At 47.9% G+C, this 17332-nt stretch overlaps 1 protein-coding gene across 1 annotated transcript in view; it reads left to right on the plus strand.

Annotated features, from left to right (window-relative positions):
* DUSP26 (dual specificity phosphatase 26) overlaps window positions 1-5042 on the plus strand; it is a 6064-nt gene extending 1022 nt beyond the window's left edge. The window contains 4 exon segments of the mRNA XM_028481720.2: window positions 1295-1325; window positions 1328-1590; window positions 3091-3305; window positions 4203-5042. Coding sequence (XP_028337521.1) covers window positions 1295-1325; window positions 1328-1590; window positions 3091-3305; window positions 4203-4402 — 709 coding nt within the window. The 3' untranslated portion in view covers window positions 4403-5042.
* The last annotated feature ends 12290 nt before the right edge of the window (window positions 5043-17332 follow it).

Consider the following 17332-nt stretch of genomic DNA (forward strand, 5'->3'; position numbering starts at 1 on the left):
GAGGAGGGGGAAGAGGAGGAGGAAGAGGAAGAGGAGGAGGAAGTGGAAGAGGAGAAGAGGAGGAGGGGGAAGAGGAGGAGGAAGTGGAAGAGGAGGGGGGGGAAGAGGAGGGGGGGAAGAGGAGGAGGAGGGAGAGGGGGAAGAGGAAGGGGGGAGTGGGCATGGCTCTTGCCCTGAAGTTCCCAGGGCAAGTCTCAAAGGCTGGCTCTTCCCAGCTCTGCAGCTCAACGCATGGTCCCACGTTCAGGAGGCCCAGCTGTCCACAGAGAGTCAGAGGCACATCCACTAAGGCTCCTCATTGAGGACCCCATGTGCTAAGTAGGGCCACTTGAACTCCACCAGCAACACAGATGCTAATTCCAGACTCTGAGCCCCTGGGCCTGGCAGGATCCCCCACTTCTTCCCTTTCCTCCTTCCTCCTCTCCCCACCCACCCATACACACAGACACACACACACACACACAGACACACACACACACAGAGACACACACACACAGACACACACACAGACACAATGCTCCAGCCCTGCCTGGACCCAGAGGGATGAGGTTTAATCAATGATATCTGTATGCTGATCAAAGGAGGATGCTTTGCCTGTTGCGCACATAGGTTGGCGCTTCCCTCCATCAGCAAGGGCCTTCAGCGGGTAGTTTTCAAACACCGACACTTCGTCTTTACTACTATTCCCCACTCGTCCCATCCCCACCATAGACTTCCCAGAGCAGGCTCATCGCTGAGGCAGAGGGAGGGCAGGAACGGGTTAAAGTAGCCCATCCCTCTGGCACTGAGGGGGCAGGCGTGCTGTGTCACGGCCCCTGCGTGCTGTCTTCATGCTAATTCCCTCTGGATGGGTCCAAAGCCACCCCCAAGCCCCCTGCCAGCTCCCCAGCCTCTCCGCCTGTAACCTCAGGCAGACGAGACCCAGATCCTGGCTGGCAAGGGCTCCGGCAGCGGGCCCTGCCACCCAAATACCAAATGTCTGCGTGCGTGTTTACGTCTGCGCCAGGAGCTGGGGTGGAGTGGCGGAGCAGACACCCAGCAGCCGGCAGCTCCCTCTCCCGTAAACAAGAACATGTGACTCTCCCACCTCCTTGCCCGGCAGAGCCAAAGAGCAGGGAAAAGGAGCTGCCGCAGCTCAAAGAAGAGGATCGCCCAGAGCACTTCCCACACCAGAGGGCCAGACTTCACCTTCGTCCCTGGAGAATCTTCTCCCCAGGGGCCAGCCCAGCTGGCAGGAAGGGAAGCAGCTGCTCCAGACTCACTCAGGTGTGTCTCACATCCCTGCCTCTCCCAGCAGCAGCTACCTGGAGACTGACCCCTCATCACCGCGGCCACCCCCGTGGCTGCCACTGTTCCTGCCGCCTCTAAGATGTGCCCCGGGAACTGGCTCTGGGCTTCGGTGACATTTATGGCCCGCTTCTCCCGGAGTGGCTCGAGGTCTCCCGTTCACGCGAGAGGGGCCCTGGAAGAGATACCAGCTGTCCAGCATCCCTTCCTCAACGTCTCTGAGTTGGAGAGGCTTCTCTACACGGGCAAGACGGCCTGTAACCATGCCGACGAGGTCTGGCCAGGCCTCTACCTCGGAGACCAGTATGTACCCAGCAGACTGGGACCACAGCTGAGTGCCTGTGTGTGTGTGTGTATGTGCAAGAAGAAAGCAGAAGAGTGGCAGAGAGGCACTGAATTGTGCTGTTGGTTCCACGTGGAGGATGGAGGGGATGGGGTGCATGGGCAGAGTGGAGGAGGGTTTGGGGGAGTTTGGACAGGATTATTGATAGACCCAACTCTGGACAGACAGACTCTGTTCAAGTAATCATATCATTCATTTAGCAAAATGTATGATTGCGTGCCAGTGCTAAGGGCTGGACATTTAGATGACTTCTCTGACCTTCCACCTATTGTGCCCTGAGAAAAGGCCATCACTGGGGCCGGGGACAGTGGTTAGTGAGGCGAAAGGTGGACCAAGCCAAGCCGCAGAGTGCGCAGAGGCTCACTCAGGTGCGTGGGGTCGATGGAGAGAAGGGCGTCAAAGGAAGAGGAGGCTCCGATTGTCTCTCCCAAGGGCTTTAGAGGCTACAAGGAGTTTTTCACATACCTTTTCTCTCTTAATCTTCATGACAGCCTTGTGAGGTAGGTACCACTATCCCCAGGTTACAGAGGAGGCATCGGAAGCTCAGAGAAGTTGGGACTGGCCCAAGGTCACACGGGTCGTAAGTAGCAGAGCCAGGACTTGGAGGTTCAAGTTCAGGGCTCTTTCTGCTCGAGGAGTTGGCGCTGGACAGGGCGTTTCATATGATCATGTTGGCTGAGCTGAGGGGTACGGGCCACAGGAACATCTGAAGGTGACCTCCACCACAGGGTAACCATGAACGTGGAGTAACTGGCAAAACACAAGAAGATTCTGGGCATGAGAGAGAGTCTAAAGTAACGGTGGCGGGCGGCGGGGCGGGGGAGCTTCCCTGGGGGTCCAGTAGTTAAGGCTCTGCGCTTCCACTGCAGGAGGCTCGTGTTCAACCCCTGGTGAGGGAGCTAAGATCCCATAGGCAGCGCAGAGTGGCTAAAAAATTAAGATTAAAATTAAATTAAAAAAAAAAGGTTAGCAGGACATTAAGTGTGAGCTGGTCCAACAACCCATCCAATGTTCAGATTTGCTCTGCTGCTTCCAGACCCTATCCATTGACTTCCTCTCTCTACTTGAATACCCTGGTGTGAAGAAAGTCCCTCTATCCCAAGGTGCCCCAGTCTTTCTCCAGCTAGATTCCACCGTTGGTAGGTACTTCCCTACATGAAACACAAACCCTGTCAATCCTTTTCACGGATCCAGCTACCTCAGACCATTCTTTCAATATGTTATCATGGCTGTTGTTTGCCCATCTCTCAGTCTCCTCTCCTCCAGGCAAAATCTCCCCAGGACTCCCCACCTTTGCTCCAGGACGGAGACTCCGGCTCACTGCCTATCTCGGGTCCTCGGGAAGTGAAGTGGAGGCCTGGCGCCAACGACGTTGGCCGGGCAGTGGTCAGGGTACCGACAAGGACGTCTGGCCCCACTGCCCAGCTCCGCGCCCCCCTAACCTCCACTCCTCAATGCAGGGAAATAGCCAACAACCACCGGGAACTCCGCCGCCTGGGTATCAGCCACGTCCTCAACGCCTCTCACAGCAGGTGGCGAGGGACGCCCGAGGCCTACGTGGGGCTGGGCATCCGCTACCTGGGCGTCGAGGCCCACGACTCGCCAGCCTTCGATATGAGCGTCCACTTCCAGGCGGCCGCCGACTTCATCCACCGGGCGCTGAGCCAGCCGGGAGGTAGGGTGGGGAGCAAGGAGGAGGGAAGGACCGACAGACAATGGGTTAGAGAACAGCCCAGGGGGCTGGGTGTGGAGAGAGAGAGACTTGAATGATGTGATAAAATGCTCAGGAAAGGAAACTATTCTCTCAACCATCTTTTCAAGGCAGTCCATAAAAAGAAGGAAATAATCCCAAATGTAGAGAGAGTGGAAAGTTGCACCTGGGTGGTGAGATTATGGGCGATATGTTTTTCAATTGTTGTCTTCTTTATATATTTCTATACTTTCTAATGATTTCTACCTTGAACCTGTCTTGCTTTAGCAATCAGGAAAAAAAAATATATATATATATAAATATAATATATTGGGGCTTCCCTGGCAGTCCAGTGGTTAAGACGCCACGCTTCCAATGCAGGGGCTGTGGGTTTGATTCCTCGTCAGGGAACTAAGATCCCACATGCCAAAGAGCGTGGCCAAAAAACATTTTTTAAAAATTTTTAATAGGAATATATTAATATATATATTAATATATAATATATATAATAATATAAATATATTAATCATCCACCCCAAAATGACTGGGACATTGAGGAAGGACCCAGTTAGACATAAAGAGTTTTCCACGGACGCACTCAGCACATACAGAAGGAAGCCCAGCTCGGTGCATTGCGTTAGTGATGAGCCTCTCCCTTCGAGCCCCTTTTGGGCTTATGGATGCTGCGCTGCTGCAGGCTCTCCATCTCATCCCGTCCAGGCTCCCCCCTTGGCCAGGACCTGGGTTCTTACCGTCACCAGTCTGTGCCTCCATGCACCTCTGCTTACCTGTGTTCCTCCCCAGCTGTCCGTGGGGCCCTCTCCCCAGCCTCCTCCAGCCCGCCGCGAGGTCCCCAGCCATCTCTCGTGTCTGTGTCCACAGGGAGGATCCTGGTGCACTGCGCCGTGGGCGTGAGCCGCTCGGCCACTCTGGTGCTGGCCTACCTCATGCTGTACCACAGCCTCACCCTCGTGGAGGCCATCAAAAAAGTCAAGGACCACCGAGGCATCATCCCCAACAGGGGCTTCTTGAGGCAGCTCCTGGCTCTGGACCGCAGGCTGCGGCAACGTCTGGAGGCGTGAGGGGACAGAGGGAGGGAGGGAGGTCAGGCCAGGCCTGTGGGTCCCTGGATCCCAGCTGGAGAGTGGAGGCCCCGGGGGCAGGTTGGAGGAGGCCCAGCGAACCCATCCTCCCCTGAGAGGGCCGGGACGCGGCCCCAGGCCACGGCGGCTATCTATCGAGGGGGGATGGGGTGAGGCTGGCAGTGTGACAGCCACCCAGGAGGGAGCTGGCCAGGGAAGGAGGCAGGTAGGCTGCAGGTAGAAGACAGTCCTGGCTCCCAGCCAGGGTGGTCCCGGCGACTCACAGCCCCTCTCTGTGCTCACGTGCTCCCCTTCCCCGCGTATCAGAACAAAAGGACCAGCTCCGCCCTGTACCTCTGCCAGGAATCAGGGATGCGGCAAACACAAACATGATGGTGTCGAGTTGTGTGGAGGTGGTAGCTCAGGGACAGACGGTGAAGAGAGGGTGTGAAAAGCTAAGGGAGAAACCCACAGACTTGTTACTCCAAACCCGGGAAGAAGAGGCGTGGGAGGCTTGGCACGGCGCCCATGGGTGCTGGTCGTGGCCCAGAACTGCAGAGGTGCATGACTGGGGGCCTACAGATAATCCCTCGCTTACTGGATCCAAGTGTCTCCAGGAAAAATAAAAATGGTGAATACGAAGCAAGCCTCTTGAATCACTGACAGCTTGTACGAGGTCGGAACCTGTCCCCTGAGAACAGTCCCTGACTCCTTCCTAGGGTCATAAGCCCTCACTGGCCTTCACACCTCCACCAGTTCCTAGGGGGCGTTTCTCCCCAGTCCAATTTCACACTCCTGGGGCAAGGGGTAGCTTGAACTTATTTCCACTTATGTCCACACGGGGGAAGCAGAGGACCAAAAAAATTCAGATTTGCTAACTGTGTTAGGACTCAGAGCACACCCTGCATCTCCCAAGCTTAAAATAGGTCTCCGTTCACAAGCTCAGGCGTGTAAGAAATATAACTTATTTTCAAAAAGTCAACCTGATTTCTATATCAAGTCCCCCATGCTAGTAGAAGAACAGAATATTAATCTTAAATCAATCCCAGCCCTAAATCCCACATTCATGGGTTTGGGTTTTGCCTGGTACCAAGACACTGGAGGGGAGGGGAGGAGAGGTGATGAGATTGCTTCCTCTTCTAATCTTTCCAAGTTTTCCCCTGAGGAGTGTAACATAATCTCCTTAGTAAATTTTGTAAAAAATAAACTCAACCACCAGAGAGAATAGTATGATCTTATATCCCAACTGTCAAACTGCCAGCCACCACATCCCTCTTTTTGAAAAGGGTGTGTTGCACTTCCCTGGCGGTCCAGTAGTTAAGACTCCCCACTTCCACTGCAGGGGGCACAGGTTCGATCCCCGCCCGGGAACTAAGATCCTGCATGCCGCGCGGTGCAGCCAAATAAATAAAATAAAATAAATAAAACAAAATAGGTATGTTCCCAGAACAGAATATCCGCATGAGTGGGAGAAGGGGATGGGATGTAAGAGGAAGTGAAAAATACAGGGGGAAAAAAATCACTTAATATATCTAAAGTGTATATTCTACCCCAAAGTACAGAAACTCAGAATCTCAAAGCCAGAAGTCACCTTCACAGATTAACGATTTCCACTCTCCAACAGGGCATAAATAAATCGCCTTTTCAGTAAATCACTTGACGATAGTTATCAAGCATTAATTTGCTTGGCCATCTTTTTTTTAAAAATAAGTTTATTTATTTATTTTTGGCTGCATTAGGTCTTCGTTGCTGCGCGCGGGCTTTCTCTAGTTGTGGTGAGCGGGGGGGAGCTGCTCTTCGTTGTGGTGCGTGGGCTTCTCATTGCGGTGGCTTCTCTTGTTGCAGACCACGGGCTCCAGGTGTGTGGCCTTCAGTAGCTGTGGCGCACGGGCTCAGTTGCTCTGCAGCATGTGGGATCATCCCGGACCAGGGCTCGAACCCATGTCCCCTGCATTGGCAGGTGGATTCTTAACCACTACACCTGGATGGATTCTAACCACTACAACACCAGCGAAGTCCCTGCTTGGCCATCTTTGATGGTCGGGAATCACTGCATAACTCTCACACACAGTATTAGAAAGCTCTAATATTACACTTGCATCCTGCGATCACGTTACAGTGGTGGTGAGATGAGGCCAAAAGATCTGACAGCCTAGGATCCCTGGCCCTGGCACATATCCATCAGGGCACTGGTGACGGTCACTTTACCTCTCTCCCCCTGGTTACATGCAATAGTCTGTCTACTTCTGCAGGGTTGCTGTGGGCATTTAATTGGATATGCGATGGAAAGCTCTGAGCACACTCAGTACTTAATGTGTTCTTTATCTTGCTCCATCTCTCATGGCAGCCCTTCCCATGGTTTAAAGCCAGCTCTTGTGACTCTCCTGTGTCCCCTCACTTTCAGCCTAACAGCTCTGCTTGTCTCCACGAGTCCGAATTTGTCATATTTCAAGTTTCCTCCCCAGCCTAGCCAGTACTGGTACCCCTTTCTAATTGTGGCAACCAAAATTAGAACTGGTCTCAATGTTTCAGGCAAGACTTGTGGGATGAGAGGCCAGCAAGATCTGTTGGCTGGGGCCTCCCATTTTTATTATTGAGAGACAATTTTATCTAAGGGAAAGAGTGAGGGCTTCGCTATGAATGTTGATTCTATTGGGCTGGCCAAAAGTGCCTTTGGTTTTTGACTAAAAATAAAAGACCCATTTTTCATTTTTACCAAGAACTTTATTGAACAACGTATTCACGCTTTAGTTCCACTACCTTCTGCCATTTTTCAGGCAACTTCATAATTCCATCTTCCCAAAACTTTTTATCTTTTTGAGCAAAGAACTGTTCCAGGTGCCTTTTACAGTCTTCCAGGGAATGGAGATTTTTTCCATTAAGAGAATTTTGTAAAGACCGAAATAAATGGAAATGCAAAGGTGCAATGTCCGGTCAGTACAGCAGATGAATCAGAACTTCCCAGCCAAACTGTAACAGTTTTTGCCCGGTCATCAAAGAAACCCGCAGTCTTGCATTATCCTGATGGAAAATTATGTGCTTTCTGTTGACTAATTCTGGACGCTTTTCATCAAGTGCTGCTTTCAGTTGGTCTAACTGGGAGCGGTACTTGTTGGAATTAATCGTTTGGTTTTCCGGAAGGAGCTCATAATAGAGGACTCCCTTGCAATTCCACCATAGACACATCACCCTTTTTGGATGAAGACCAGCCTTTGGTGTGATTGGTGGTGGTTCATTTCGCTTGCCCCGATGATCTCTTCCATTCCACATTATTGTACAGTATCCACTTTTCATCGCCCTTCACAATTTGTTTTAAAAACGGAATGTTTTCATTACGTTTCAGTAGAGAATCGCGTGCGGAAATAGGGTCAAGAAGGTTTTTTTTCCAGCTTAACTTACGTGGAACCCAAACATCAAAGCAATTCACATAACCAGGCTGGTGTAAATGATTTTCAATGCTTGATTTGGATATTATGAGTATGTTGGCTACCTCCCGCCTGGTATAACATTGATTGTTCTCAGTTAATGTCTTGATTTGATCGCTATCAACTTCGGCTGGTCTACCTGACCGTGGAGCATCGTCCAGCGAGAAATCTCCAGCACGAAACTTCACAAACCACTTTCGATACATTCGACCAATCACAGCACCTTCTCCATACACCGCACAAATCTTTTTTTTGCATTTCAGTTGTGTTTTTAGCTTTCTTGAAATAATAAAGCATAATGTGCCAGAAATGTTGCCTTTTTTCTTCCATCTTCAGTATTAATATGGCTATACAAAAATTCACCAATTTTGATAAGTCTTTTATTAAATGCACACTGATATGACAACTCTCACGATACAATCTAACAACATTGTTTTGAATGAAGTTAAAGACAGCTAAGTGCTATTAGAGCCATCTTATGGAAAAAACTGAATGAACCTTTTGGCCAACCTGGTAGTTAGATTGCATTGATTTCCTGTCAGAACCATGGGCACCTTATGTATAACTAAAAAGAACCCAGAAATAACTCAGGCTCTTAGAAGGACTGACTATAGCTATGATCTGACCAATGTAGGCTACAATAGAGCTGTCACCTCCTTTTTCCTAGTACATATATCACTACTAATATAACCCACAGCCGCAGACCTATTTTTGTAGTCTGAATGTGCCTCGGCTAAATCCCTCAGACTTCTTGCAAACTGAATAACTTGAGAATTTAATTCTAACTTCTAGTACAGATATATAGCTACCAAAGTCTATTTGACCAAAGAACAGCTTTCCAGATTATCCTCATAGAGCAGATCATTCATATATATATATATATACATTTATTATTATTATTATTTAACAAAGCCATATTATGGCTCTGCCCAGGCACTCTTCTGTTTTTACAGATATTAAGTCATTTAATCCTCATTTAAAACCCTGTGAAGTGGTGTCACTGTCATTGCTTAGAAACAGGGAAACTGAGGTTAAGAAATGTTCCCAAGGACACACAAATAGTAAGCGGAGGAGCTCAGATTCAAACATGGGAGCTCTGGCTCCAGAATCTGTGTGTGTAGCCATCACACTGCTGTGCAACCCTCCACCTCCACCATTTAAGGGTGTGTGTGTGTCTTGAGGGTCAAGGGAGAGAAGGAAAGAGCACAGCCTGGTGATCACACAGATGGAATCAGTCCTCCTACCCTCCAAGGGGAATGAGGATGACACCTGTCACAGGTGGGTCTCGCTCCCACCTTCCAAAACCAGCATTAAAAGTCCAGACTCCTGGGACTTCCCTGGTGGCGCAGGGGATAAGACTCCATGCTCCCAATGCAGGGGGCTCGGGTTCGATCCCTGGTCAGGGAACTAGATCCTACATGCATGCCACAACTAAGAGTTTGCATGCCACAACTAAGGTACGAGCCCTGGTCAGGGAACTAGATCCTACATGCATGCCACAACTAAGAGTTTGCATGCCACAACTAAGGAGCCCGCTGCCACAACTAAGACCCAGTGCAACCAAATAAATAAATATTTTTTTAAAAAAAGATGCTTAAAAAAAAAGCCTTCCCACATGCTGTGGAGCGACTGGGCCCGTGTGCCACAAGTACAGAGCCTGTGCTCTAGAGCCCACGAGCCATAACTACTGAACCCGCGTGCCGCAACTACTGAAGCCCACACGCCTAGAGCCCGTGCTCTGCAATAAAAGAAGCCACTGCCTACGCACCTCAACAAAGAGTAGCCCCTGCTCGCTGCAACTAGAGAAAGCCCATGCGCAGCAACGAAGACCCAACGCAGCCAAAAATAAATAAATTAAATTAATTAATTTTTTTTAAAAATGTTGAGAGGGACAGTGAGCCCACGTTTGCACGTGACAACAGTCTGAGCGGGGGCTGTCCCACTGGGACAAGGACATGCCTGCCCTCCAGTCATCACTGCCCATAACTCTTTTCTCACACTGGACCTGCTTCACTCTTGAAGATCATTTGCCTCCAAACCTGGGGTAAATCTACCTTCCACCACTGTGTCCCAATGTCTTACCCGGAAATGTAAGAAGCCTAAGAAGCCCGGGGTGGTCCACTGGCCCTCATCTTCTCCCAGACCCCACTCCACCCCAAGCCATTCTTCTTCTTTTTTTTTAAGATAAATGTTTTAAAAAATTTTATTGGAGTATAGTTGATTTACAATGTTGTGTTAGTTTCAGGTATAAAGCAAAGTGATTCTGTTATACATATACATATACTCATTCTTTTTTGGATTCTTTTCTCATATAGGTTGTCACAGAATACTGAGTAGAGTTTCCCGTGCTATACAGTAGGTCCTTGTTGGTTGTCTATCTTATCTAGTAGTGTGTGTGTGTTCATCCCAAGCTCCTGATTTATCCCTCTCTGCCACGTTTCCCCTTTGGTAACCATAAGTTTGTTTTCGATATTTGTAAGTCTTTCTGTTTTGCAAATAAGTTCATTTGTATTGTTTTTTAAAATTAGCTTCCACATGAGTGATATCATATATTTGTCTTTCTGTATGACTTACTTCACTCAGTTTGATCATCTCTAGGCAATATATGTTGCTGCAAATGTCATTACTTCATTCTTTTCTATGGCTGAGTAATATTGCATGGTATATATGTACCACATCTTCTTTATCCGTTCACCCATCTATGGACATTTAGGTTGTGTCCATGTCCTCGCTATTGTAAATAGTGCTGCGGTGAACACTGAGGTGCATGTATCTTTTCAGACTATGGTTTCCTCCAGATATATGCCCAGGAGTGGGATTGTCCCAGCCATTCTTAGAATGTTGTTTGTGGGCAGTGGTTACTGGTCTTCTGAACAGCCTGGGATTGTTCCTTAAGGCCTCTATCAAATTCCCCTTCAGCATCTGGAGCCAGCCTGGGAGAAGGTGGCTGATCTCTGGAAGGAACCTCAGGAAGCAGGGAGGGAAATATTTATCTGTGGAGGAGCCAGCTTCTGATGGTCATGAACTAAAAGAAAGGAACTCTCTTCCCCCTAGGTAACTTTCCCTATGGCAGTCTGTATTCTTGAGAATTCTGAGGATAAGTTGGGTAGGGAAAAATCAGAGGGGGGAGGCGTGTCCCCTTTTGGTCCCTGGGGGTCACTCACAAACTTGGTCAGGGCTGAGCAAGTCCACATTCTCGGTCTACAACCTTGACAGAGCCTGAGCTCCTAATCCAGGTGAGGCCAATGGCAGCCCAGAAGAGACAAGAGGGTTAGCAAAAGTATTAGCCTGGGGAAGGAGCCCGTGTGCTCTGAGGATTTCCACGTCCCCATCCAAGGGGCGGAGCGCGAGGCCACCTATGGTGGTGTACCGGCACCTCGGAACACTCCTTCTGAGCTCCACGGCGGGCACCTGGACCCCTGGTCCAGGGACGGGGGACCCTCACTTGCCTTAGAAGAAAGGAGAGATATGTCGCAAGATCAGAAAAGGGATAAAAGGAAATGAGGTGAGGCTGGAGACCCAGGGCAAGGGCTCATTCCATCTTCCTCAGCCAATACATGCCGGGTACAAGCCCCCAGCTGCCAAGCAAGACAGGGCTGTGCACCAGTCCAGGGCAGGGAACACAGGTGAGTGATCAGAGCCTCAAAAATACCAGAACTGGAAGGAAACCAGGAGAACTTCTCACTCGGTGAGCCTGATCGTGCCTCACAGAGCTCTAGTGCTTGAAATAGCTTTCCATGGGGCCACTGATGGGGTGAGGGGAGTGGAGAGTAGAGACAGAAACCCCACATGATTCAAACAGATCAGCTCTGTTTTTATCTCTCTAATCCATGAGTGTCTGTTTTTAAATATTATTTAATAAACAACGTTCTACCACACACACACAAAATTGAAAACCACCAAGCTTATCCAATCCTTCATTGTATTTAAAATTTTTTTTTTAAGTAGGTTAGCTAATTGGGAAAAGAATTTGTAAACGAATAGATACCTGTCTGTGGGTATCTGAATCACTTTGTTGTACACCTGAAACTAATACAACATTGGTAATCAACTATACTCCAACATAAAATGAAAAGTAAAATAATAATAATAAAGTAGGTTAGAAACATCATGTGCAGTAATCTTTTTTTTTTTTTTAATTTATTTATTTTGGCGGCACCATGCAGGATCTTAGTTCCCCAAACAGGGACTGAACCTGAGCCCTCCACAGTGGAAGCGTGGAGTCTTAACCACTGGACCGCCAGGGAAGTGCCCAGTCCTTCATTTTATAAATGAGAAAACTGAGCCTTGGAAAAGTGTCACTGCAAGCCACAGAGAAAGTGCCAACACTGGTACTGGGGACGGGGATGTTCCTAGGCCTCCATCCACCACATTTCATCCTCCACTTCCTCCTGTTATCACAGACCTGCCCGAGCTTCAGCCCAACTGTCCCTCGGGAGCCTCCATTCTTCAGGCTTCTTTGCAAATAGGTGTGACCCCGTGACTAAGCTCTCATCAATGGAATGGGAACAAAAGTTAAAACTTGAATTCCTACAAGGAAAATGCTGTCTTTCCACTCTTTCATCCCCTCCCTTGGGGTTAAAACATCAGCTGTGTAACTGGTAAGTCAGCTTCCCCACATGAACAGGGAACATATCTCAGGACGTGGCCAAACAGCGAGAGAAAGGAACCCGGGTCTCTGATGGCCTCGTGAAGCGGAACCTACCTCCTTTCTTTGGAATATTCATGAGACAGAAGTAAACTAGATGGTTGGAGACCCTGTCCTTTGTTTTTATTTTTTATTTTTCCCACACTGCACGGCATGTGAGATCTTAGTTCCCCCACCAGGGATCGAACCCGCGCCCCCTGCATTGGAAGCATAGAGTCTTAACCACTGGACCGCCAGGGAAGTCCAGACCCTGTACTTCTCTGTCTCTTTGTGACAGTGATTATAGTGTTTATCTATGGCTCAATAGCAAATTACCCGCAGACTCAGTGGCTTAGAACAGCAAACATTGGTTGTCTCCTAGTTCCTGTGGGTCAGGAATTCAAGCGCAGCTGAACTGTGTGGTTTTGCCTCAGGGTCTCTCAAGAGGCTGCCGCCAGGACATTGGTAGAACCTGCCGTCATTCCAGGCTTGACTAAAGCCAGAATATCCACTTCCACTCACACGGCTTCTAGCAGAGACCTCAGTTCCCTGCCATGTGACTTCACAGGTGAATGTCCTTGTGACATGGCTCCTGGCTTCCCCAGAGCAAGTGACTGGCGGGGAGGGAGAGAGAGAGAAGGAAACCGCAATGCATTTTTATGACCCAGTCTCCAAAATCAACCACTGTCACCTCCACTTCACTCAGCTTGTTAGAAGGGTCCGCAAGCCCAGCCCAGTCTCTTCTCATTAAAGAGAATTGGAAGTAGGCTCCCCATTTTGAAGGGAGGAGTATCTAAAGATGTGTGGACATATTTTCAAACCCACCACAGTAGCTTGGCCTGCATCCTAACTAATACACTACAGGTACTGGCTCCTGGCCCAGTGCAACTTCTGAGCCATGATGCTTCATGATATAGTTCGATGATAATAATAATGAACATTTATCGGGGGCTTTTTATGGACCAGGTACATGCGAAGCATTTTTCAAACATGTGGCTTCTCGTATGACCCTCTCATCAAACATTTTTTTTCTCATATGACCCTCTGTGGTGGAGTTATGACAAGCCCTAATCTTCCAGGGGAGAAAATAAGTTAATACCACGCCAGATTCCAGAGCTTTCATTACAGTTGAGTGTTTAGGGAAAGAGCATGTTTCATGGAGAACAAGTTCAGTTGGAATTCTGTCAACAACACTTATGTGATTAGGGGGGAAACCTAACCTTCTTGGGCTTCTATTTTATCTCATAAGAAAGTAGAAAATAATCATACCCCGAGGGTTCTGGTGAGGAATCCATGAAAATATGTGAAGCACCGAACACAGGGTTTGGTATGCAGTAGGTGGTCAATCAAAGGCATTTTTCTCTCCTCCTCTGCTTTATTCTCCAATCTCCACTCTCACACATGGGATGATGGCTCAGCTCTGGCCTAGAGTATTGTCTTCATTCCAGAAATCCAAAGACATAGCAGCACCGTGCAGGATTCCTGGGAAACCAGGTTACCTTGAACCCCATAGCTTCTGTTTCCTTCTGGCCTCCCCTGGTACTTAGGATGATCACCAGGGATGCTTAAGAGATACCTGGGGGAAAGCCCGGGCCATCACCCCAGAACTGATGAGCCTCTGGGAGAGAGAAAGGAAGATTTGCCTCTGGGGTCACATGAAAGCCTTATTCTCCTGTTGGATTTCCCAGGTGGGTCGGGAGCTGGGGGCGGGGGTGGGGAAATTGCTGTTTCACTTCCCTAGAGAACCACAGACAGGACCTGGGCTTTGCTGGGAAAATTATGCACACCTTTGGCCAAATTCATCATACAAATGAATTTATTTGCAAAACAGAAACAGACTCACAGACTTAGATAATGAACTTATGGGGGGTGGGGGGTGGGGGGGAAGGGTGTGGGAGAGGGATAGAGTGGGAGTTTGGGATTGACATGTACACACTGCTATATTTAAAATAGATAACCAATAAGGACCTACTGTATAGCACAGAGAACTCTGCTCAATATTCTCTGATAACCTATAGGAGAAAATTTTAAAAAAAAAAAAGAGTTGCATCAATCAACCCCTACAAGCAACCTGGTACTGAGACCTCCAGGGTATCTGGACAGAGGGAGGCCAGATCTTTTAAGAATAAAATGAGTGAAGGGTGGGACTTCTCTGCTGGCACAGTGGTTGAGAATCCGCCTGCCAATGCAGGGGACATGGGTTCGAGCCCTGGTCCGGGAAGATCCCACATGCCGCAGAGGAACTAAGTCCATGCGCCCTGTATAGCACAGAGAACTCTGCTCAATATTCTCTGATAACCTATAGGAGAAAAGAATCTGAAAAAGAATTAATATATGTATATGTATAACTGAATCACTTTGCTGTACACCTGAAACTAATACAACATTGTTAATCAACTATACTCCAATATAAAATAAAAATTTTTAAAAAAAAAAAAGAGTTGCATCAATCAACCCCTACAAGCAACCTGGTACTGAGACCTCCAGGGTATCTGGACAGAGGGAGGCCAGATCTTTTAAGAATAAAATGAGTGAAGGGTGGGACTTCTCTGCTGGCACAGTGGTTGAGAATCCGCCTGCCAATGCAGGGGACATGGGTTCGAGCCCTGGTCCGGGAAGATCCCACATGCCGCAGAGGAACTAAGTCCATGCGCCACAACTACTGAGCCCATGTGCCACAACTACTGAAGCCGGGGCGCCTAGAGCCCATGCCCCACAACAAGAGAAGCCACCGCAATGAGAAGCCCGTGTACCACAACGAAGAGTAACTCCCACTCGTCACAACTAGGGAAAGCTCATGCACAGCAACAGAGACCCAACGCAGCCAAAAATAAATAAATAAAATTAAAAAAGAAAAGTGAATGAAGGGCCTCATTTGCCCAAATATAAAATGAACAACTCTAAACCCCTTTAAAGAATTGCAGAATTGCATGTTCCTCTGAAAATTGTTCTCTTAAGAAATGAACAAGCTTGGGGAAATGTGACATTTTGTCTAATTTTGAAGTATGACATGATTATTTGGGGTTAGTTATCACTTTTTACAACCAACCAGGGTTAGTATTCTCTTCCATATTTTAGGGCTGCTTTTGGAAGGCCCATGGAAGAGAGAGTTTCTTAGTAAAGGTAAAATGATGGGATTAAGGTTTCTGGTCTCAATGCTCCTCCACAGAATTAACCCTCTCTCCGAAATACATTTCTCTAGTGCTAACAAGCCCTTAAAATGAGGCGGCTTTGGGGGTGTATAAGAGGATGTTGAGGTGCGGCCTTGAAAATGAAGAGAGTCCCTGACTCCTTAGAAGTTTTTCTGGAGGTTTAATATTACTTTTCTCTCTTGCCATGGAAGATTTAGAAACATAACTCTACTTCAGACTTCTCAAGTGGCTTTGGCTTTGGATGTAGAATCCATCATCTTCTTTACTGTTTCCATTCACAAAACAACCAGACTTGTCTTCCTGATTTGCAAGAAGCTGGGCATATGAAGCATCATTGGTTGAAGTTGGGGGGAAGGTGAGTTATCTAAATTGTATTGACATGATGTGAGAAATCAACTTCTTTTTGATACATCCTTTAGTCCAAGAAAATGCTGTACTGAACCAACCTTTTGTTTGTTTGTTTGCTTTTTGGCCATACCACACAGCATGTGGGAACTTAAGTTCCCCAACCAGGGATTGAACCCATGCCCCCCACAGTGGATGCAGTGGAAGCCCAGAGCCCTAACCACTGGACCAAGGATGCTCGAGACCAAAGCCCTTCCTTCAACTTATATCTCCAAATCTAAGCCATTATTTGGGGCACTGCCCTAAGGCCACAATGGCCAGGAGGGATAAGGGTGGGAGATTGGGAAGGGATGCATTGAGTTTCCTAAATTAGAGTCCTTGAGTGCCTCAGAAGACCTTAGTGAATGCTTAAAATGTCAGGCTTAACACATGAATTGTTAAAGAACTTTCTGGTGCCTGTACTCATGGCCCAAGTCCACTGCCCTAATTGACCAGCTGTGTCTCCATGAGAATTTCCACAATTCTTACCTTTAGAGTGTCTTCCCACCTGGGTTCCTTAGCCTAAGGCAGGGAAGAGGTATTCCTCACTTCCTGTCCATTTTCCCTTCAAAGTCGCGCCCTCTTTCACAGGTGTGCCCTAGAGGCGCCTAGCAGGAATTCCTTAATACCATCTGACTCACCTATCAACACCTTTCCTCTGAGCCAATAAACAGAACTACTGAATAAGTAACAACTCTACTGTTGTTGTTTTAATCCTCTATAGCGTGCTGAGAATATGGCTCAAATTGTATGGTAATTTACATACTCACACGCACATACATTCCAAAAAAATTTATTGAACCAGACACTGGAACCACCACAAAAATGATTCATGCCCTTGAAAAATCTTTTATGAGGAGGGCTCATGAAGGGATCAAATTCAGGAAATCATATAATTATTTTGATAATCCCACTACATACTACATTGTACATGAAAAGTGTTCAAGGAAACACAGAGAGGGGAAAAAGCTGACAATGGTGGGCCACGGAAGAGGTGAATTTTTAGCGAATCTTACAAAATGTCAGGCACAGAAAGAAAAAGAGCATTCCAAACATAAGCACTACCATGGACAAAATCGCAGTCAAGAAAGAATATATTCAAGGAACAACAGTAGAAGCTTCGTGGCTGATTAAGTGTATGGAGAGGGAGAGGGTGCATTTGGCATTAGGGCGACAAGCAAAGGCCAGACTGAAATGATTTGAGGGAATTCCCTGGTGGTCCAGTGGTTAGGACTCCATACTTTCATTGCCAAGCAGGCGGGTTCAATCCCTGGTCGGCGAACTATAATAAGATCCCCACAAGCCACGAGGTGCAGAAAAAAAAAAGAAAGGAAATGATTTG

Source organism: Physeter macrocephalus, chromosome 20 (assembly GCF_002837175.3).
Source record: "Physeter macrocephalus isolate SW-GA chromosome 20, ASM283717v5, whole genome shotgun sequence".
Classification (NCBI taxonomy): Eukaryota; Metazoa; Chordata; class Mammalia; order Artiodactyla; family Physeteridae; genus Physeter; species Physeter macrocephalus.